Source organism: Dreissena polymorpha, chromosome 2 (genome assembly GCF_020536995.1).
Source record: "Dreissena polymorpha isolate Duluth1 chromosome 2, UMN_Dpol_1.0, whole genome shotgun sequence".
Taxonomy (NCBI): domain Eukaryota; kingdom Metazoa; phylum Mollusca; class Bivalvia; order Myida; family Dreissenidae; genus Dreissena; species Dreissena polymorpha.
Genome location: NC_068356.1, coordinates 74,065,773 through 74,090,653, shown reverse-complemented (window position 1 = coordinate 74,090,653; position 24,881 = coordinate 74,065,773). Strand labels below are relative to the sequence as shown.

General features: G+C 33.9%; 2 protein-coding genes and 1 non-coding gene across 5 annotated transcripts in view; 2 read left to right on the top strand and 1 right to left on the bottom strand.

The window, feature by feature from the left end:
* Nucleotides 1–9,548, top strand: part of LOC127869820 (PDZ and LIM domain protein Zasp-like) — a 17,062-nt gene extending 7,514 nt beyond the window's left edge. Inside the window, exons 4-8 of the mRNA XM_052412478.1 lie at nucleotides 5,094–5,214; nucleotides 5,745–6,019; nucleotides 6,348–6,454; nucleotides 8,401–8,529; nucleotides 9,071–9,548. Coding sequence (XP_052268438.1) covers nucleotides 5,094–5,214; nucleotides 5,745–6,019; nucleotides 6,348–6,454; nucleotides 8,401–8,477 — 580 coding nt within the window. The 3' untranslated portion in view covers nucleotides 8,478–8,529; nucleotides 9,071–9,548. The remainder of the gene's footprint in view (nucleotides 1–5,093; nucleotides 5,215–5,744; nucleotides 6,020–6,347; nucleotides 6,455–8,400; nucleotides 8,530–9,070) is intronic.
* A 5,714-nt stretch (nucleotides 9,549–15,262) lies between these two features.
* On the bottom strand, nucleotides 15,263–15,482 carry LOC127870515 (small nucleolar RNA U3). The gene has a single exon (XR_008044862.1). It is a non-coding gene; the product is annotated as a small nucleolar RNA U3 (small nucleolar RNA).
* A 1,175-nt stretch (nucleotides 15,483–16,657) lies between these two features.
* The window catches only part of LOC127867617 (PDZ and LIM domain protein Zasp-like), a 39,646-nt gene continuing 31,422 nt past the window's right edge, over nucleotides 16,658–24,881 (top strand). For 2 of the 3 annotated variants that reach the window (XR_008043583.1, XM_052408916.1), the window contains exon 1: nucleotides 16,659–16,892. Coding sequence is in view for 2 of the 3 variants with exons in the window: in XM_052408916.1 (XP_052264876.1) it covers nucleotides 16,773–16,892 (120 nt within the window). In the remaining variant the exon portion in view is untranslated. Of the gene's footprint in view, nucleotides 16,893–24,881 lie in introns of all 3 variants that reach the window. The other variant, XM_052408917.1, reaches the window with a different exon arrangement.

Here is a 24,881-nt window from a genome sequence, read left to right as displayed (position 1 = left end):
TTATGGTTCTGTACAAGGCATATATAAATACAAATCATATTTGGTGTTAGTAAAAATCTACTTGCTAATAATTAATAGCATTATATAAATAAATAATAGATCTATATACACATATAAGATACTACATATTCTAGTAAAAAACAAGGAGCTGGCACTCATAAGTAAAAAAAAAACACAAAAAACTGACATGCTAAACAAAAGTGATGAAGAGATTTTTATATAATTTTAAAATTAAGCCATGAGTGTTTTAATAAAAGAAAGTGATATAGTTGGATTGAAAAAACACAATTACTAATTTAAGTAATAAAGTTAAAATATTATTCTACCATATATTTAACACATAAAAAAGGTATGTTGAAAGTGTATTTTACTTGATAGTGGTCTAACTGACATTAAATACTCAGTTTCCTTACACGAACAAAGTACAATCTCGGTGTGCATGAAGCATAAAAAACAAGGAAGCACAAAAAGCATGAATCATAAAAAAAAAACAAGCAAGCAGCAGAAAGCCAATTTTAGCAACTTACATATATAATAAAACAGACATATATCACAGTGTGCATGCACAACATATAAGATTATGATGAAAGTAAATTTTACTTAATATTAATTATAAAATTGATATACTAATATGTTTAATAATTATTTTCTTACATGAAAGAAAAAGCATATATCACAGTATGCAAGAGACATTAAACAAGCAAGCACAAAAAGCATGATCATTAAGACAAGCAAGCAGCTGAAAGCCAATTACAGCAACTTACATATTTGATAAAACAAACATATATCACAGTGCGCATGAAAAAACATATAAAATTATGATGAAAGTAAATTTTACTTAATATTAATAATATTACTGATTTACTTATATGTTTAATAATTATTTTCCTTACATGGAAGAAAAAGCAAATATCACAGTATGCATGAGACATAAAACGAGCAAGCACAAAATGCATGAATCATAGAACAGGAAGCAACAAAAAGTCACTTTTAGCAACCTACATATTTAATAATAATTAGTTGCATGAACAAGCATATAACATATTGTGTGTGATAGCATAAAAGCATAAAGCAAGCAAGCAACAACAGCAAATTTTAGCGACTATGTTTAGCAACTATGTTGGATCCATGCAATAGGAACAGCGACAACTCTCTCCGTCCCATGAGCTAACCAAACTGGAGAACTGATTGAAATGTACCTGGTCCTTAAAATGTTGGGGCAGAGAGTTCCACAGCTTGGCAGCTCCGAAACGGAAAGAGTTAACGCCGTAACTTGTTGTTCTGACTTGGGGGATTTCGGCAGTTCTGGTGTATCTAAAAAAATAGGAACTAGATTTAAGATTAACAAGGTCATGAAGATAAATGGGGGTTTGGTTATTTACTATTTTAAATGTTTCTAAAATAATTGACCTTATTCTCCTAATTTTCAATGAAGGTAATTTTGACTTTTTCAATAAATTATCATAATTTGGAACATAATCTTCATACACAAATTTTAATGCTCTTTCTTGAATTTTTTCCATTTTCTTTGTATTAACTTCTCCATAGAAATGCCAAAATGTTTGTTTCACAAGATCATCAATCACATCAGTCTGTACAATTGTGATGATCTAAATTATACAATAGCCACAATAATTTGAAAATATTAATCGAATTCACATTTGTTTAATCATGTTCCTTTCTTTTCTTTTCATCTCTAGCAATCTCGTTGTGTTACGTAACTGCTTAACATTGAAACTTTTATCTCCAATACTTTAAAAGTATACATTGAAGACTAGCATCTAAGTGAGCTTTGATGTAATTATCTTACTCTCTCCGAGCAGAGGGAGTAGAGAGGGAGGCTGTTCTCTATTTACCGCCCACATGGTTTGTGTGTCTGTAAACAACTGTTGCCAAGAACTGACGATTTGTCGGCTCAGGAATCCCTGTTGGCTCCCTCCCAAACTACCTGTACTCATATTGTTTCTAGTCTTCAAGGTTTATTCAATGATCATAATAGTATTTCACCTTGTCTGCAAGGTGAAAACACAGAGATTGGGAATTAGATAGTTTTTGTATAATGTGATTCAATCACTGTACAATGCTGTTTGATTCTGAAGTAATGTAATACGATTCCAGAGAATTTGAAACCAGTCCATAGTAAACTGTCTACATTAATGAATTATATACACATGTATACCAGAAGTCATACATGTATTCAACTTCATATTTTCAAATCATTTTATTACTGCGATAATTATATTTTAGGGTTTGCAAACCGTTCTTCACTGCAGATTTACTAGTTGTTAATTCATGTCTGCGTCTACACAAGCAAAGGAGTTCATAAGCATATTGAAGTACTGATTGACAAAAAAATGTGAAACATTCAAGGTGAATTGACATAAGACCAAAATGAATATATATGTACTCAATTACTAGTTTACACGAGTCAGTATTATTCTAGTCTCTAGGCCAGTGAACACCAAATTCAAAGGAATTCGTTGGTAATGTTAACACTAAATATAAAGTTTCGGCTATGGTATATTCATGACACCTTACCAAAATTGTTTGAAGTGATGGTTTCATTGTTGTGCTTTTGTAATACATGCAGATGATGTATACTATGGAAAATATAACAAGCGAGAAGGTATTCTGAGTTAAACTGCACAAGTTGGCAGCACAGTATTTTACTCATTAATGTCGCTTATACAGCGACGGAGGCATAGTTATTCAATACATATGTAAGCATACACATAACAATTCGCATGGGAACACAAGCCAAATTAGATCATTTAGCCAAGGATTCTTGCATCTTTTGTCACAGAACTTATAGGGCACATATTTTATTTCTTTACAAACCGGACACTTGTCAGCACTGTTTTATTTCCAAACATTTCTAGAAGAAAATTAAAAAAGCTCGACAATATTAACCACGAAATTAAGGTTGCAAAACAATTCTTCAAACGGCCAACTCTCCTATAGGGTAATAGTAACTACTGATATGTACGTATAAATACTTTTTCGAATATTCTAATAGATCATCATCACATGGTGTGCTATGACGGCCTAGATTGTAAGAAAGCAATATCTGGAACAATTCCAATCTCCTTAAAAGGAACAGGATACATGTATGGTATCCTGTTTAAAATACACAATTGTCATGTAACGTCAACGTTTTCAATAAGAATTCTTGCTCGGAGCGAAATTCTAATGAATCGGACCTTACATGGGAGTCCTGGGCATGCACCCTACGGGTTTTGAAAAATACGAACAAAAACATACTTTAAAACACATACAAGTCAATAAAAAACACATTGTATATGATTGTTCCGCATTTAATGTCTTTTGTTTCAAGTTTTACGCCTTTCAAACATAAATACAAACATTTGCATGTATATATTAGCAAATATAATGCTAAGAAATGTGTGAGTCTTTTAAGTAGATGTACATTTTGTTATGCGTGTTAATGTTGTTAAAAAGTTTGGTAAAAATAAAAAGAAGAGTATTACACGTCGTATTAATGTAAATTAGATTAAAAATCTCATGTGACTGTAAATATTGTGTTATTTAACTTGCCGACTCGCATTTGGGAAAATGACAGACACTCTTGTCAAACCTTTGTTTTTACACTACCAATCGACAAATAATGTAAATTTATATATTGTACTATATGGGTAACACATGTTTTGAAAATTACGCAAAAGTTAAGTCAACCTTCATAAACATTCATATATGTTGTATTACTTTATTTGTAGACCATGCTTCTTTACTATTGTAATGGCGGATGCGTATCTTAATCATGGATAGATACCTGTAATATTGTTCTTGAAATGGCCATAACACACGACAACTGGCTGTTTTTTTTTCAGAAACCAATCCCTTTTTTACAATATAATCAGTACAAGGCAACAATATATTAAGGCGGTAAAAAGGTTCGAACGCAGTCAAATCAGCAGCGGTAGCCTCTTTTTGAACCCACGTTTTAATTATCAAATGACAAGTGATGTCCCTACCAATGTATGTTGATGTAACATTTTATTGCTTTTGAAAAACTCACGCAACTAAAGGCTTCGACTAAATTGTCGTACATTATAACAGGATAACCATTTATACTCTCCTTTCAAAACATCGTTATATGTCATCTAAATACATAAAACTTTTCAATTCAAATTAACATGTTACAAATTACAAGCTTATTTGAAATCAATTAGGCATTTTTGTTATTGAACTAGTTAATCATACATTTTGTATAAATAAGCAAAATACGCATGAACTCAAATTTTAAGAAACCTATTTAGCTTAATAAAAAACCATCGGCAAAATATCAACAGATTCGTTGGGACTTGCTGTGACTGAATACATGACTGAATTGACATTCCATCGGCATGATTAAAATAGTATAACGCCTATTCAAAGAAATTGTTATTGTGTACTGGTAACGCACATGTAGAGAGATTTCCGGAAATTGAATGCTTGACAATGTAAAATCTTAACTTTGACATGTCTCCAATCCCTCTCAGATAGTTAATACTCGTTCTAAAGTTCATTGGATTTGTTTAATCTAAGACACACTAAAAATCTAGACTTAATTGTCCAAAACATGCCGAGATCACATGTCCTCTTGACATTTTATGATTTGATAAAATCTTAAACAAATTTAATGTTGTAATGTTGCAAAAGCATTTACGTATGTATATTTATATATATTTAAATCACTAAGTATCTCATGCTCAAGTTACTTAACGAGTGATTACGCATTGATAGATAATATATAGCAAATATATGGTACCCATATGTTAATCATCTTGGTAGCCCTTTTGCACTTCTAGCCTGAAACCATGTGGAACTCTTGTGGGAAAACCCGTAGTTGACTTGTTCATATGGACCAAATATTTGTTCAGTACGGGCTGGCCTAAAAAAATCGTCTATATTGTGAACAAATATGCATCTTTTCGCGACCACACACCAGTTTATTGGCTTTACATATACATATACTTGGCTTTTTATATATAATGTTGTTTATCTTGTTTTCTGCATCGTCTGGTATATGCCTAAGATTAATTTGCTAGTTTATCGGGCTAATTGAATAATTCCCATACATCTATCCTGTTCAGGGGGGCGGTGCACATCTGGCGACCGACGCTGACGCTTCCGCAACCGCAAACGATCCGCACGGTCACTGGAGACCAGGTGTTAACCACTCAGAAAACATCTCTAGAAAATTATTTCCAAGATGTAAGTGGACTTCATTTGTTTCTAGTCATCTGATTTTGTTTTTAAATTCACTTCACGTGAATATTTAATGCTGTAGAGTGGGCGAAATAACGCGCTGCATTAAAGATCATGATATCGTTGTAAACAAAAGTTATGTCTGCAGCTTTTGCACAAAATTAGACGAGCATTAATAATACAAAAATGCTTAGCGAATAATCAACTTTGTTCAAATTGAATGCAACTATTATTGATGAACTCAAATACAGTTAAAACGTTCTTATTACTGGAATCTACTTTTCATGTGATTCCACTTTTATATTTTAGTCGTTTCTTCTGACAAAACATATTCATCTTTCCCCAAATCCATTTTTGTTCTGCCCTGGTAATGTAATTACTAGAAAGAGAAAAAAGAGAAACGTGTTATTAAAATTGATCCTATGTTTGGTTTTTGAAACTCTCCTATTAAAATTTAACTTGTCCCTGAATAAATGAAAGGATGGAACAATCATTTAATCTTTTTGTATTAACAAAAATAAATTAATGTTTTCAAGGAGTCAAACAATATCGGCAGTTCCTATAACCGCTCCGCAAAACCGTTTGGTGGCCAAGCGCCCCGTGTCCAGACGCAACTCCCGACCTATCCCACGTACCCAGGATCCCTGACGAACTACGGCGGTAGCTTTGGGCCAACCCCCGAGTCACCGAAGAAGGCAGTGCCCAAAGTAGTTCATGCCCAGTACAACTCTCCCATAGGGCTGTACTCGGCGGATAACATCGCGCACACGTATGCTCAGCAGACGTCTGGAATTCAGAAGGAAATGCAGAAGTAAGATTGCTTGAAACACGTATATAGTTCAGATTTGTAGCTTATTATTGACCTTTTTATTTGAAGCTCACCTGAGCAAAACGTGCTAATGGGAAGCATTGGGGATACCATGATGTCTGTGGTCCGCCTGTGTGTGTGAAGTGTCAACATTTTCATCTCCAGTTTGTACTATTGTTAAAGAGTGTGGTTCATTGGTTCTGTTGTATTACAGTCTAAACGTTGAAAATGCCTCAGTGGGACAGAGGTTCACGGGCATTTACAAACGTCTGGATTAGTCTAACTCACAAACCTTTGGCACTCAGTTAATTGTTTCTGTTGAATATTACAGCCTATACGTTGAAAATGCCCCAGTGGGACAGAGGTTCACGGGCACTTACCAGCGTTTGGACTCATCTGACTCACAAACCTTTGGCAATCAATATGGCTCCCCAAAAGGTGATGATGTCATCAGTTTAATAGTGTGGTCTCCAGTTTTTAACACCCGCAAGCTTGTAGATTAACCAGTCTTAATCATCTCCGATATGCTTGCATTATATCCAGTCTCTTGCTTTTGAAAGATATTCGGAATGGTGTGGATGAGCATGAAACAACAAACATTTACTCTGTTTCTTACAACAGTGGGTGGTTATTTGATGAGTCTCATTTTGTTGTTTTCGTTATGTTGTTATCTCCCACCCCTCCTCTTCCGCAAAGCTGCAGGCGTTAATAAATTTACTTGTCATCTTGTATGCCAATATTATATGTACTTCAAATATCAATTCATTTATTTTCAGGTGTTTCTGACGATTTATGTGTTTGTGTTTTAAAGACCTGCACATGCATCTATCGTATGATTAATTTCTAATTGGGTTGATATAGCAGCAGCAGCAGCAGCAGCATATTCTTACCTCTGAAAAAAAATTAATGTTAAATCTCTCTTATTCTCACATGCATTACATCATACAAGAATAACAGCTTCAAAATGTGACTGAAAAGTGTACATATGTTTGATCCGTTTCGGCTCTGAATCGCAACTTTCGCTTTTATTATTTTCTTAATCTAAGCCATGAATAAGATCAGAATTAAAGAAGCATACTAAAAAATTAATGCTCACACATTGATATGCATTAACACATTTATTCGTAATCCCTTTGAGTTAATCAACAGTTCAGATTATTTGATAAGAATAAGTAGTGACAAAGCGAAACATTCGAGGTTATATTAAAAATATGTTTTAAAATATCCTATTACCATATGAATGATGTAAAGGTGTTGATGTAATACGACAGAATGACAAAAACTGACCAAGTAACTACGTCAACAAAACACAATCGACTACTAATGCATCATAAATAATGTGACACTTAAAAGAAGTAAATGTCTGTGAAAGTTACAATAATACATTAGACACCGTTAATCATTGTTGTATGGGCTTAACAAGTCTTAACCAGGTTCAAATGTCTAACGCTCAACCCTTGCTATGTAAAGTTCCATCATTTTAACCTTGAGAAAGTGGCATGTGTTGTGGCTTTTGTGATAACAGTATCTCTTTTTTTCCAGCTTATTAAACAGGAACTTTCTGTAGTAATTTTACACCCAGAATAAGCACGGCATTGGAATCTTTATTAAGTGCATAACAATGATTTTCAAGCTTAATTGTCTATATATAAATTAAAAAAGAAATGCGGATAACGGACGGATTCCGAGCGGCTAACAGTGGCGAAATATAAAAATGAGGTGGGGCGAAATTTCTAATAACGGGCGAACATTCAATTACATGCGTAACGTCAAATTACCGACGGAACTTGCTTCACTGGCAAAAAAACAGATCATTGGCGGAATAAAAAAAAATACTGGCACACTCCTTAATCACTGGTATCTCGTATATACATTGAATGATTTTCATGAAAACCTAGCTTAAATAACCAAAGCGTTTAGACGATTTACAGATAGCATGAGTCAGTCAACTCGGTCCAATGGCAAGGTTTTACTTCAATTGCAATGGTTCGAGCTTCCATTTTCATCTCCGATTCATATCTCCTATACACTTTGATGGATTTTTATATGGAGTTTTATGAGACTTGGATTAATGTTTAGTTCGTGGAGACGATGTGCTCTCATATTTTCTCAATGCCATACTTCAAGATAAAAAGTTGTCCGATCAATGTCTCCTGTAACAATTGAAGGATTTTATTAAACTTGCTAAACATTATAAGATATTTATGAGACCATATGCAGAAGGGATGAGTCAGTTACGCAAACTCAAGACCAATGCCAAATTGTTATACGAAAGACATTCATATCATGAGTAAGTTTTCTAACGTGGCCTTTTTATTACAGTATTTCAGTGATAGGATATAAAGTATTGTAGGTTACAGATTGCATGTTTGTGTTACTTGCAGGCTCCCAGCCGAGCGGTTTCCGTGTCGTTAAGGCGCCAACGGCAACGTCAAACTATGCACCACCTCCAAAGTGGTAGATGGCCCATGCCTCTGGGATAACATGCGCTGCTCTGGAGCCGTTTATTATTAGTAAAACATTATGTCATTAGCATACGGACCATTTATCATTAGTATGACAATGTATTTAAAGTAATAACAAAGTAAGTTCACATTAAAACCGCTTTTGTTCAATTGGATAATATGGATCCAGAATGTTAATACTAGGGTTGATCTATTTGGCACAAGGAAATTGAGATTTTCTTATAACCTTTACCGAAAAAAAGAAAGAAACCTAAGGTACATCGTCGATGAATCTTTGAAATGTATTTATAACTCGTCTATGTTTATGCGGCGTAATGCGCAATTGGGTCATATGCCAGGTACGACCAAAGAAGCTCCTGACCAGCTTAAACAGCCGCACAGTCTGGTCAGGAGCCATGCTGTCCGCTATAAGGTCAAGCCAGGTTTCGCAGTCTCGTGAGACAGAGTAACTCCTCATAAGTCTGTGCGAATGCGAATGCTGTCTGGAGCTATGTTGGCCGCATATTACATAAGAACCATTTTCGCATATAGTATAATTCATTTATACATGACATCAATATAGCACATACGTGTTGTTGTTTTTTTTCAGATGTACACGCGGTGGAAGTACACTAAAGGTTACAGATGTTTCTATGTTAGTGATGTATTATTTCCACAGGAACAAAATGTACACCTTATGACCTTTACCTTGACCTTACCCCATCTCTATAGCAACCCGGAGAACAAATAGCATTGATTATTAGAAAACCCTTTGCATTACTGAAGTCAAGTGTGCAAAATGCTTGCAGGCAAACTGTGCATATGGTCTGCAAACACCTGACATTACATTGAAAGCAAATTTCATTAATATGTTATTCAAATATAAGGCAAAAGGATAATGGTGTGATGGGATACTTGTTAAATCTGTTGTAAAAAATATTTTCGCAAAATTGAACTTTTCGATCTAGTGATATCAATTAGTTTTTGTTTAAATTTTATATTATGAGAAAACCAATAACATGCACATGTCATGGACAAATGTGGAAACAGTTCTTCGTTGGTGCTATTTTGGTTTGTTGTGAGATTGGTTTTACATATTTTAGTGTGTAGTGTATATTTACATTGTCGATCGATATAAATAACCTAAAACCTTTTTTGATTGTTTATTTATTTGTTACTTTTGTGTCATTGTTTTGTTAAGGGCACACAAACAAGGATAAATAGAATGTTTGATATAATTCATATTAAAAAAATTAAGAATGCAAACGTATGGTATGTTCTAGGTTTTCAGCCGATTATTTAATGTTTATGGTCTAAAGTTGCATAGATTAATTATTAAACATGTGTCCCAAATATGATATGTTATTATGAAAAATGCTTGTATAACGTATATGTTTGTTTGTTTTTGTTTCAAAAAGATAAAGCTTTATTTTTAAATTGTGATTTTGTGGCAAACAACTTACCAGTTTCATCTATAAAACTTTGATCTTACCAAGATGACGATGGAAGTTAAACTTATTTTACATCCTGGGGCTGCTCGTTCTATTTCTAACAAAGGCATTATATGAACATTATAGGCTTGTGTGATTTAGTTTCAATGCGGTTTTTGGAATTCGCCTTGATAAGAGAAACGCTTTATAATACTTGTAAGCAAAGGCTAACAAATGTCCATCTGAAAAAAGATATTGTGAATGCATGTTTCTGTTATTGAACGAAAAGCAGTTATGCCAATAAATGCACGAAACCTTACCATTAGTCACCTCTCAGGTCAATATTTAAAAAAATATAACCTTTTGTTATATTAATAATTTATTTTTTTCTTTGTTTTTCCCTTTCACAATAAAATGTACAAAATGTGTTTTTTCTAAGTAACGTGGATAAAAATTAATGCGAAATAGCAACATTAAGGTTTTTTCAAAGTGTTATTTCACACAAATAATCTGCCTTGAATTGCCATTGTTAATATTTACACTGTTATCCTCTGCAAAGCGTTAATTGTGTATCTCCATAAATGTTATAAATAAAGAGCTCTGCAAACGACTGCAAAGGTAATGCAATATATAGAGAAAATTGTTGTTGTACATCATACAATAGTTGACATGGTTCTTTGCGTTTCAAGACATCACATAGAGTTCAATTCATAGAGCAAATTAACCTCGAATCTTTAAAAACAACAGATTTTGAAGATTTTTGCACCAGAAATTGAAATAACTTTATGTTAATCACAAACTTTTGTAAACACTAATTTCAAAACATAATGTTCAAACTAAAAACAAAAATGTTTTCCCGTATATATTCAACTTTATAGAAGAGTTGGTTATGAAAACATGTACCCTGTTAAAAGTACTTCAATGCTCGTCACCGATTTACTTGGCACTGCTCATGTTAATGAAGTTCATATGCAAAAGGTTGACAAATATTTTATCCTGTAATCATACATGAATCGAAGAGTGTGTGCCCAATTTATTATACAAACAATCTGAATAAATGTGTTAATATGCTAGTCAAACTTGCTTATTTCCCTTTTTTCCCACGTTTAAAAATATGAAATTTAGTACAGTGGTGTGAAATGACTTTTTCCCCATGCATCGTAGTAATGCTGCAGGTCCAAGATCTAAAATTATGTGTTGCCACCGATGTTTCTAACGTTTCCCAACGTTTAATGATATCCCACATATTTCAGGTCAAAATGTAATTAATAAAATAATTTCCACAAATGGAGGAGTGTATTTATTATTTGATTTATCAGTCGTGTTGTGTCATAAGCGGCCATCGTACCTACAGACTGGTCTGTGCATTTGTGACGTTTGGTCCAGTGCTACCATGTCACTAAAGGAATCGGGGTGTCGTAGGTCGACAGGGTAACACCTAACCAGACTTCGCTTAATAAGCATGATGTCTTGGAGCTAACTTGGCAAGATATGGCATTAGATCCATTTTCTAATAACACGGTTCATAAACGGGAGTAGATTATGTGATTTTGAACTGTAAAATCACTGCGTAGTGTCAGATCGCATTGTGGCCAGTGTTTTTTTTATACTTTTGCAAACGAAGTTTGGGCTGATATGCTGGATTCATCTTGTCGGATTGTGGTCTGTCGGTTGGCCTTTAAGTTGGTCTGAACGCTGCACATGTGTATTTTGTGTCGCAAAATAGTCTTTGTTTCCCGCCTATCAACATGAAGCTTGTTTATATTATGTACAAGTGCAAGACGTTATTTCCTCGTATGTCGCGATATTCTTTGCAACGTTATGTGCCGTTGAACTAAATTTATAGACAGCATCATGTTAAAGTGGCTTTTTCACAGATTTTGGCATGTATTGAATTTGTGATTTAATGCATTATATTGATAAATGGTAACTTTGGATCTAAAAAGCTCCAGTAAAAAATCAAGAATAAAAGAAAAAAAGTAACCATCAACAAGGCTCGATTCATTCAGCCATTAATGCTCATTCAATGAACGATGTATTCTATACTTTATATAAGCAATCCTATTCCTCGTAGTTTCAAAAAATATAACGACAACAACAGAACTCTCCAAATTATTCAATCGTTTCGCGTTGCAACGCTTTATAATTTTCGGGTTTTTAAATCGCCAAAAGATGCATATAACTGCTATTTTAGAGCATGGTAAATGTTCAGTATTACTGTTTCAGTATAGCATGGTAAATGTTCAGTATTACTGTTTTCTCACAAGTATCATAACTGAACAGAAAATTTGCGAATCTGAAACAACTTTTTTAATTTTGTCAATTCACCAAAACGTGAAAAGGCCCCTTTAAATGTATAGTTTGTGGAAAACTTATTCCAAAATGTTTTGCATATCAACATGTACCATTGTATCGATGTTGAATAGACTGCAGAAATGAAAGAAATTATTTCCGTTATGCCTCAAAATTATTTGAAGAGTGATGTTCCCTTCAACTTGGCAAATTTTGAATACGTACGTACTTGTGTAATTGGTTTTGCCGACAGTTGCCTGCGCATCAAAACTAAGCTTTATACCGGTGTTGTTCATACTATTTAGGAGTGAAAGACGTTGTTTTTGTGTATGTTACACTAATTAATGCAGAGTTATGGGCCCTTGAACCGATGCAATCGAATCAGTTAATCAACTTGCGTTTTGTCTTTGTGTTTGATCAGTATGAAGTAGCGAACGACAATATTTAACTAACACTCAACTTTTTTACCTGCTTGAAATGAGCCAGTGTGGTGATAGTTGTCGTCTTAGTGACTTTTCTTGTTTCAAGCTGGGTTACAATTTATCTGGGTTGCAACCAGTAGCAGAATATAGTTCAAATTTAAGGGAACAAGGGAACTTTGATGTCAAAATAAACAGGGTCTATCTAACGTTTATCACTAATTTATGTGATCCTGAGTTAAAGTGTTATTTCATGTTGCAAGCCACCCAAACCTTGCACTAACACCTCAAAATAAAATTACTTTCCTGCTTACCCACTTAAATGAGTGTGGTCATGGCAATTCTTTCTACATATATTTGAAAAAGAAAGTCTAAAGAGCCAGATCTACGGTAGTTATAAAGTAGTCTACGCAAACTTCTTTGTTCAATGAGAAGGGGCATTATATGAATACATCTTAAAATATGTGTCTTTTTAACAAAGATGTAAAATCTTTTTCCTTTTGTTGGATTGTCTGTTTAGTTTAACGCCTTGGTCGGCCTAAGGATTATTGCGACCCTGAAATCCATGTCCTTGATAGGACCAGTATTTATTGTCGTTTGGGTGATCTAAAGAATCCACTACACCACGATGCATTGTGTCGTTTCTCAGCAACTTTTCGTCTTAAGTTATAAATAAATTGCATAATATATTCTGTGTTCCGTATTAATGGATATATGCAAATCAAAAAATATTAAATTAAGGATTTCTGTAGGGATCAATGAACTAATTAAAGGGGTCTTTAATGCTTGCTGTGTAATCAAATCATTAAATTAAACTACTCGACGATAGGGGATGTCCTAACAGTAGTTTGCAATATAAGACGAGAATCATAATGAAACTAGTCACACAAGGTTTATACCATTTAGTCTGGCCAATGTTATCTAGATGATCATCCGACTTTTTTTCAACAATTATCTGATTACTGGACTCGTCCATTTACAGATTCGTCCACTGTCTCACCAGATGTGTTTGTTACAAGAAAAATATAGATACAAGACTAGACTCAAACAGGTACCGGGTACGGAAAATATACTCAAATGTACCCCTGGAGTATGAGCAGGTACCTTTGAGTGGTACATTGTATATTGTAGTATACTTAAGAGAACACGGTGTATATTTAAGTAGTACATGAGCCAACAATGCCCAATTGAGCGTTATCATGCTTACACTAAGGATGGAAACGTGTGTTTCAGGTATTGGATAGCTTGGAAATAAACAACAATGATCATTCTTTTGCATGATTAATTAACTACAAGATCTCCTTTATGATGCAGTGTCTGCTTAACATATACAGTGTTCATTTACATTTGAACTACTAGAATGTGCAGCCGAAAACGAAACATATATCGAAGTGAAGAATCAGCTAATACGTTTACATTTAGTAAACAATATTACTGTTATTTCTAAAACAACAAAATGATTACATTTACACTTTATTTTTTCGGCGTAGCTGCGTACGCCAGCTTTTCACCTTACCTGACCTTTGTAACTGTCCAATAAAATTCAAATAAAATTTCCCGCGGCTAGGTCAGAATGAATACACTTCATTTATCCCATAGGCTGATTTGAGCAAACATTGGAAAGATGTCCGCGTCCTTGTAACACTGTTTTACTGCGTGTTCAGCATGAAAACAATTTTATCTCTAATGAAAAGGCTTAATAAATAATAGTTTTACACTCAATCTCGACATCAATACAGTTGTGCGTGCACCTTTTATTTTCAGAGGATTGCCAGCGCGGAGAACGTTTGTACTTAAAGGCTATGTTCTCATATTTAGTACTAACTTCCATATTCCTGTCATGTAAAGTATAAAGAGCCGTGGAAGCGAGGCCTCACTTTAATGCATTGCATTTCAACCCGCGAGGTATCAGGGTCATTTCGCGGTTAGTGTGTGTGAATGTAAGAGCTTATATACAGGTCATCGCTGCGTCTTCACGACTACCTTATGTGCTGACCGGAGTTCGCGGCCAGTAAAATAATCGTTATATAATAAAGACGCTATAGCGTGAACTAGGTGAACTGGAATTTTCTTTAGACCAGAAAGACGTTAAATGAAGATATCCAGCGATATAATTATGGTATGTCAATAATAGATTCTTAATTTGTTTTCAACAATACCATGATAAATATTATTTTTAATTAATTTAACAAGAATTATTCCACCATATTGACTAATGTATTAAGCATGAGCGCGATGATTCTCGATACTGCTAATAATCGAATGAAATAGCAATGCCCGACAAACCACTAAAACAGGTTTGTTCGAAGAACGCGCGTATAAATATTTTAAATATGTACGGATACTTTGCGTGTGGCCGGTTGACTCATATGTTTTAATTTCACTTCCATTATTCTTTTGGTTTTCTGTTTTGCATCTATAGACCAGCAATATGTAATAATGTAAAATAAGCCGCGAAAACTCCGCGTAACATCCCGTACTGCGTGTGATGCAGCTAAGAACTGCACATGAAAAGACATTCGCCATCCTTGATCTCATTCATTGAACTCTTTACCTTTCATAAACTCCAACCACAATCAACGCCGTATCTTTTTTTACATATATTTCTTGTTACCACTAGATAGCACTCTATATTGATAATATTTTTTATTTGATACGAACGCCACTCAGAATGCGCCCCCTTCCTCCAACTCCCCGCTTAGGGAGGAGAGGAACGTTCATCAATGACAGAGGCCGAGTCGCTCTGATTAGCAACAGCCTCTGCCCGCTTCGCGCTCAGAAGGGGGCGCTCTGTCTCGTCCTCGTGGTGTTCGGTCCCGTCAGTTTTACCTGACGTCCTGGCGACACTTACTATAGAAATGATCCCTAAGAGTAAGGTCTTAACTATAAAGTGAAAGTTAGGGTTTATGTATTATTTCCTTTTATCAAGCTCGTGATCATGACTTTCAATATTGGGTGTTTGAGAGTTCTTTTGTATTATAGATTTTGAATTAAAAATATAATATAACAACATTTCTTCAGAAAGATGTAAATAATTTACATTTAGTGTATTCCATATCTATTTAAAAGTATGTGTATAGTGTTCAATGTATTTGTCAAATAGAGGTTAAATCGTGGATTTGATAAACACGTGTAATCATAGGGGAAACAATTGAACAAAACTGGAGTTTTCGAGTTGTCTATCTTAATCCGACTGTTTTTAATTCATGTGTAGCGTCTTATTAGGCAGAACATGCGACTGTAGTAATTATCACACTCAGACAACGTATTAACTAGAACAACGCTGTCTGTCCAATATTTTTTTTAATTATTAAGCTAGTAAATTAATTTAAGAACTGAAGCGGAAGTGTATTTCACATTTCATTTTCTTTGTCCATAACGTCTTTCCAAATAATGTGTATTTAATATTCTAAGTGAACATACATTTGACATAATACATTTGTCTTAAATAATGCGTTTATAATTCTGTTGTTGACATTTTCATGCAGTCTACATTCGAAAATGTTTGTATTTTGTAAGCCTTTGGTTTTCAAGAAGTGTGTAATGAAACAAGGTTGGAAACACATGTGTCACAGGTATTGTTTAGCTCGGAATTAAACGACAATAATCAAAAATTTGCCATTTGTCTTTTAAAAGACATTTCTCGTGTGTGAGCTTATAAGCGGCCCGAATAACTCACTCGGTACAACACTCGCCCTGATCTAGTTCCGCATTGACTGCACACATTTCACCATCCGACCACATCTAACTAAGAAAATCTGGCTATGTATTTGTTTCTGTTCATTAATTATAAGTGACGGACAGTAATAAGCAGTACATCTACACAAATGCCAAGCGCTGTTTATGTAATCATCAGAGGCTATTAATTCAGCACGTGTATGTTATTACTTAGCCCGCTGAACTGATTTAATCGCCAATTAATCGATCACTTAACCCATTATATCGCTGCATCTGCAATTAGCACGATATATGCACGATAGCGGGTTCCGCATACCATACCGCTGGACTGTTTACCACGCCCCTCCACTACAGCGGAGCGCGCGTTCTGACGTCATAGCGACTCATCCTTGCTACCGAACATCCGTGCTTTGCAGCTACAGCGGTGCTTTTACAGCTAGTTATTGAATAGAACTCGAAGTAGAATAACCACTTTCATTTCGGAGTTTACAAAATGGGGGACGAGCAACCAGAAACGCTACAGGTCCGTCTCAGTAGGCCTGATTCTGGATTATCATGGGGATTTCGGTTACAAGGTGGCACGGATTTTAATACGCCTTTATCTGTACAAGTGGTGAGTGTTTTAAATTATTGTAAATCTGTTCGCGTTATCTCCATTTCACTATATACATACTCAATAGATCTGCTACGCAAAGGACCGTCAATGTTTACTTTCAAATACGTGTTTTCTATACTAATGTAGCGATACGGTCTGATAATCAGATTGAATGTGAACCGCCTGTATTGTAATGTGTACTAAGGTTACGATCCGATTCACTATTAAATTTAACTTTTGATACACATGTTTACTATTATTCTTTGTTATTATATGCAATTAAGGCGGACATGCAACATTACCTTCAGGTTATTTCTTTGATTGGCATTTGCTGTAACAGATACTTGCAGAAGGAAACCTGAGTAAAAGTGAATAGGAAGCTGGGCTTATTATCATAGTGATGCTAGGCAACCAATATTTGCAGAATTGTTTTTTTCCATGGTGATTAGCTGCCTGCAGTGTTCATAGATGAAAAGGCTTATCAGTTATTCGCTTTCACACAGAAGCAAGGGCACAGACATGCAAGCTGTCAGTGTATATTCTGCTTGGAAGGCCAATAGTGAGATGCTATGATTGATAAAAGCATTATCAGAGATTGTGTATTCAGTACTAGGGTGGTATTCTAATTTACCTTTACACAAACCTTTGCCTTATTATAGTAATCATATAGCATTAAATTCTTTATGTTATATTTAAAAGCCATTATAAAAACAACAACAATAATTTTGATAAAAAAACAAACAATAATAATTATAATAATATAAATAACAGGTGGTATAATATGTATACATAATAATTGATAACTTTGCAGTACAGATTTTTGCTGCATTACTTCACCAATACTTTGTGTTATAGAGGTTGAGCCTTTACAAAACTTGGTATACCCACATGTGTCGTGTTCTGAGAAAACTGGGCTTAATGCATGTGCGTAAAGTGTCATCCCAGATTAGCCTGTGCAGTCCACACAGGCTAGTCAGGGACGACACTGCGCGCTTAACTGGATTTTCATGTACAAGAGACTTCCTTTAAACGAAAAATACCATAAAAGCGGAAAGTGTCGTCCCTGATTAGCCTGTGCGGACTGCACAGGCTAATCTGTGACCACACTTTACGCACATGCATTATGCCCAGTTTTCTCATAACGCTACTCACATGTTTGGTATGTCATTTTAAACAAACAACCTTTTGATGCAGTTCAGATGTTGGTGTTGATTTCAGTCTTTTTTTCATACTCTTAGGCCTTTCAAGCTTTGGCACTTCTTATATTTCCCATCACCTTGTGCAGAAATCATTTATATAGACCCAAGAATGTGTCACTTCATACACTTTCCTAAACTGATTGGATATAAATTTACATGACACTTTGAATTGAAGTAAGACCCAGTATATCATGAGTAAATGTAAAGAACAAAATCCTACATCAATAACATGGATAATAATTTTGATTCATGCAAAGAATTAATTAATCAACTACAAGATATGAAGAGAATACTGAATGTTAATTATTAATGCCTCTATGTTTTCCAATAATAAATTAAATACAAAATTCCGACCATGTTGCATTTTTAACGATATAAAATGAATACAAATAGAAATTTACAAGGTTTACAATGAATCTGTTTAGCTATTTATACATTTAATGTACTGAATTTACTGCCTAGGCCTTTTATTTGTTTTCCTTCATTGACCTTATATGAAAATATACAAAGTCGCCGTGTGACATGGCTAAGGCAATGAAAAAGGTGTATTCTATATGATAAATAATGATATTTAGCAAAATAGTATATTACACAAAAGAGAATGCCTTGCACCTTTTGTTTTAGAAATTGGTTAAACAGGCATAAATATGGTCTCAATTGTGAGTCATAAAGATACAGTAAACTGTAGGTTTTAATGCTGCATGGTAACCTATGCATTTAAGCAATTGATTGATATATGTATAGTTTTACTAAATGCACTTGATATTTATTAAACTGGTTTCAACTGGTGTGAGTGCATATTTCAAAGTTGTAAATATACAATTGTTTGAGTACTTGGTTAAATGGCGTTGCCATATTTTGCATACCTTTGAACATAAGTGTTTCCTTTTTCACTTTGGCTGAACTGTGTCCTTTTTCATGTTGCTTTTATTGAAGCAAGATGGAGAAAATATAAGAAAATCCAGATGTTATTGAATTGATTTCATTAACAGATGTATGTTACTATTAAAGTTATGTTTTTTATAGTGGCAGTCACAAATGAAGACTTATACCAAAACAAATTGTCCAGTTTTTTGGTGGATTTTGGCCCGAAATAGTTGGAATGAGCAAGGGATTATACAAATAAAAATACTTGTTTTCCTTTTTTGATTTAATCAGAGGCGAGATAAAAGCTAAAAATACAAAATATTGTGTGCATACACATGTGTTAAGAACACCAAACAGATTGAAAGCTTTATATATTGCCATAATTTAATGACCTCTTGTTACAATCATTTGGCTCAATGTGTTTCCTTGAAATTTGTTTGCAACATTTGCGCTTATTATGTATTTAATTTGCTTGACTAAGGCAGGACACAACTAAAAACTTAGTGCCACCATTTTTGTGGAGCCAACTTGCAGAAAGCTCAATATAGCAGTCACATTATTATCTAATATATGTGCGTACATGCGTCTTAGCTTCTCGAGACTAATGTCATTCAACATGCATTTTCAAAATAACTGTTCACAATCACAAGACAATATATGGGGAGCAACACCCATATCCTTACCTCAAAATACACTAGGTCAAACTTAAAGGATTATAAGCTTAAATTTCGGCATATATTGCTTGATCCTACTGTAAGTTGGTCATTCTTAATGCAATTCTAAAATAACTTACCACAAATGACTACCATGAGAAGACAATCTAATGTCCCTCTCCCTGTTAGGAAGGTCAAGGCCAAACTTGAAAGTCAAACATTAAATTTTGCTATAGAACAGCTTACCAGTCCGGAATATAACAACATCATTCATCATGAAACTGTAAAATAATTAACAACAATTTTCCCTATTTGGAGGAAGCTAGTTAGTGCCCTGTTTGTAGGAAGCTAGTTACATGCAACAATCATCTCCCTAGCTTAAAGGTCAAGGTCACAGTAAGAGGTCAAAGGTCAAGTCCAAACATACCTTCACTCATCTTGCAATGTAAAATAACATGCCCATTATGTTTACCAGCTGAGACAGTGTGTCATGTTGAAGACTCTAAGGTCCTTAGGGAATGTCAAGGTCACACCTAGAGGCCAAATATTATAATGTGAGCATTCATCACTCATAATGAAATAAAAAATATATTTCCATACATGTTTATCATGTGCATATGGCTTTTCACCAGTATTAACTGTCTCTTAGATCAATGGTCATGGTCACACTCAAAGGTCATATATTCAAAATGGATACACTACAGTTTGTCTGGACTGTAACTCTTATCATTCATCATTCATTTTGCAAATCATAATAATAAGCAACAAACATTTGACCATGTAAAGACGGGATGTCATGTGCAAGTCCTTTTATATGTGCACAAAGGTCAAGGTCACACTCAAAGTCACTGGTTATTCTTTTCCATGGTGCAACAAAACTCTCAAAATGTTGCAGGTATGCATCTTTCTAGATACCATTTATAGTTTTAAACATAAACAGTATTTTCTTGATGGAGACTTTACCAAAAGGAGTAGAATATTTAATAGCTTCTTGGTAAACAAAATTTGGCTTGGGGCATAATTTACAGTGCAGGCGCAATTTAAAAAATAATAATTTAAAATGTTATTTTATAATTTTGGGTGTAGCAAATGTAAACAATATTTTTCAATTTGGTGTACCCTTGTAACACAGATGTTTCAATTGATCATTTAAAAAAGATATGCAAATAATACATACGAAAATAATGTGTTATTAAAAATTGAACAAGTATTACCAATTCAGTGGGTAGATGCATGTAACTGCATGTATAAAAAAAAACTGCAAACATATTACACAAATGTGCAAACACAGGCAATAAGTGATTATAAGCAAATCACATATGATTTGTGTAATTATGTTTAGTTGTTTACTTCAGTTTTTAATTGAACAATTGTAAACCTCTTAAACTGCTCATAAAGAATTTATTTCATATGCCAGAAGCGCAAAAAGCAAATCATTCTACATGTAGTAAAACATCAGTGGATAATGTAAAAATGGAAAATGAACATCAAAGGTGATTTGTTGGATCACCCACTGAGGAATAAACCATGAATACTATACTATAAATTTGAAAGTTGCACAGAAAAATGTGCCAAAATTATCCACCAACCGTCAGCTTTATGACTGAAATGTGCAATAAAAGCTGGAGTGGACCCTTTTATAGTAACCCTTTGCATGCTGGGAAATTTGTCCTCTGCTAAAATGTTGTCTGCTGAATTTCTAAAATTAGCATTTTCTTCATTTTTTTTCAAAAACCACTATCAGAATAGCAAACAGTTTGGATCAAGATCAGACGCCACGTTTTGTGGCGTCTGATCTTGGTCCAAACTGTTTGCAAAGGCCTTTTAAATTCGGTTCCAGCGCTATAAGGGGTAATATGGGTTTACATTTCATATATTCACAAATAGTTGTATAATGAAACCATATCTCTGAATTCTTTGACAATAACCTTGTGCAAATAGAAATCAATAATGTAAATGTTAAAACATGCTTAAATTAAAATTACGGGTAGTTCTTTTTTATATGTTAAGACAAATATTCTTTTATTTTTACTGTTAACTGAATGAAAGCTATGGATTGTGTGCAATTAAATGTGACACATGGGGTATTTTAGTTACACATGGGGTATTGGTAAAATCTGTAATTTGAAATTTATCAAGTTTAATATTAAATTCTTTGGATAGGGCAGGATTAGTGTTATCACTGGCAATGTCACATTTATGTGTACTGTTGGTAAATACCACTTTTGTGCGATACATCCCCAGGTGTCATCAGGTCGCATTTTCATCCATAAGCAAATTTGCTTAAAGCTTTAACTAATAGATCAGGTGTTTCAATTAATAATATACTGTATGTTAGATATGAGTGGGACATATTGACAGTGATTTATGTCCTTTGACACTAGCCGAACATTGGGATGCGATGAACATGCTTACTGATACGTTAAGCTGTTTAGAATAATGTTTAAATTTAGTATTTTTGTGGGTTACTTCATTTATTATACTATTCAACATTTGCAACATATCAATACAATACATAATTAGTTTTAAATATATACTTTTTCAACCTCAAATTACCTAGCAAATATTGTGTAACCTGAGTGTGGTATTGAAAAATTTGGGCTGTGCTCTGTGAAAAGGGGGTTTAATGCATGTGCGTAAAGTGTCGTTCCAGATTAGCCTGTGCAGTCTGCACAGGCTAATCAGGGACGACACTTTTCACTTTTATGATACTTTTTGTTTACAGAGAGTCTCTTCTTAGCAAAAACCCAGTTAATACGGAAAGTGTCGTCCCTGATTAGCCTGTGCGGACTGCACAGGCTAATATGGGACAACACTATGCACATGCATTAAACCCCGTTTTCACAGAACTCGGCCCATTTAATGACTCACTACAGGGATGTATACACAATTTTAATACACCACTGGTAATGAATTTCAATTATGTGTTGTCAATAAATGAAAGTATTTGCTTGAGGTTCCATTTTCTATTGTTAAACATTTGTCTTTAAGAAATTAAGAATGTTAAATTTAACATGATTTCATTTTGTGTTATTATGACTTTGAATATTTTTGTCTAGTTTTTAAATTACAACAGTCTTATTTGTTACTGTTGGTAACTTTTTATTCATACTATATAATGATTTCATGCAATTAAGTTATAAATTTATGTTGAATTAATACTTATCCAAATCGTAAATTAGAACCTGAAACATTTAACCAACATATAATTAAAGAAGAAATGAACTATCATGTTTTCATTTCTGTTTTATGCATCAAATTATTGTTAACGCTTTAAATAATTACTGAGCTGTTTACAAGAATTTAAATATCTACATCTACATCGGTACGTTGCCCAGTCAAACTTGACAATTACTCAACAGGTAATGCGGAATATCATAATCTCTAAGCATATAATTTGAAAAAAGTAGAAAGTATGAATGAAGAGGACTCTGTGTCTCTCTATATTTTGAATATAGTTCCATATAATCAATTTACCTTACATACTTATGCTAATTGTTGTTGCTAGAAAAATAAAAGCGCAAAAGTTTAAACTGCGATAAGAGGACTTTTGTATAATAAACATTTTGTTGTGGTTTCAACAGTGCATCAGATAAGATTTACACATGAAACTATCACAATGTTATCAATATGGAATATGTTATTGTAATTAAGGTGGAAGCCAGGTTAAACTCACATAAGATCTTAGATACCATAATCTTGTATTACAACTGAACAAATATATACAAAAAAGAAAATTTGTAAAAACATTCAGGTGTGTAGCTTTTGATAGATTGTTTCAATATTAGTTCTGTTTACAATTTAACCTTTGAATGCTGGGAAGTTTGTTGTTTGCTAAAATGTTGTCTGCTGAATTTATAAAATTAGCATTTTCTTCGATTTTTTTCACAGAATACTATCAGAAAAGCAAACAGTTTGGATCCTGATGGGATGCCATGTTCTGTGGCGTCTCATCTGGATCCAAACTGTTTGCAAAGGCCTTAAAAATTCGGTTCCAGCACGGAAAGAGTTAACAAGCCCTGTCTTTCAGTCTGTTGATAGACATAATAAACATCAGTCCAACAAAGTACTGTCCTGGATATTTCAATATTCAGCATTCACATCAGCTCTTTTTTTATGAAATTATCAAATTTACTATTTTTTATTACCTTTCTTTAAACATTTCTTAAGTTATGCCTCTTTTCAACGAAGACTTTATAAAAAGCTTGAGTATTCCAACTTGGTACATAGACGCATGACAACATGCAGAGTTGAGGTTGTTTGACTTTTAAATGTCCCTTCTTTGACAAATGGACTATTTTTTAAAAACTTCTTCACATCTATATAATAAAGTAAAATGAAAAATTCAAAATAACATTTTACACAAGAATACTGATACTTCAAACGATCACCGGAGTCCAACCCACCCTCACCCCTCGCCCAGCAAATATGAATGAACCAAAAACACAATGTCGACCTGAACAAAATCGAACTATGAAAACAAAGGTTATAATGTTACTAAGTTTAGTATTTCAATGGAAGGAAGAAGAGTATGCCCCTTTAATTAAAACTTTCGTCACTTTCGCAGATATATGTAAATCTCCACATTTCATGAAATTATTCAAGCATGCCCTCTATTACAACATCAATATTTCTTTGAAGAAAATCCCACAGCTATAATGTGCAGAAATTTGATTCAGGAATGATATTTCTCATTCAATTTCTGAAAGAGAATGCAGCCGCAGTGTGAGGCAGAAATATATGCATTGATTTGTCATATGAGTACAGGTTTTGATTGTACATGTTGTGTAAGGCCACACAAAATGGAGGACTTGTTTATTGTTATCCTTAATAGAACCAGAGCAGTTGGCAACATAAACTGATTTTAACTAAAATGTTCTTTATACTTTGGTATGAGGGTACAATTTGTCAAGTCCAGGGGTGGTATTCCAGAAACATCTTAAGTCATTTCTTAAATATTTTCACTTAAGTTAAAAATTACAATGTTTTGTATTTCTTTGCTCAATACAGGCATGCATGTTTTTTTAGTATTCCTCAAATAACATTGACATAATGATGTTATTTTGATGTAATTTTCGATGCCTTACTTTTGCAGTATGAAATGAAACACTTAAGAAAAATTCCCAATTTAAGGATAAAAATAAAATTTAATTTCAGATGCTTCTGGAATACCACCCCTGGACTTAGTTGAAAACAGAGCCAAATGCATGCACTGAAAGTATTGTACCCGAGGCTAATTTAGGACGACACTTTGTACTGAGCATGGATGTTTGTTTAGAAGAGACTTC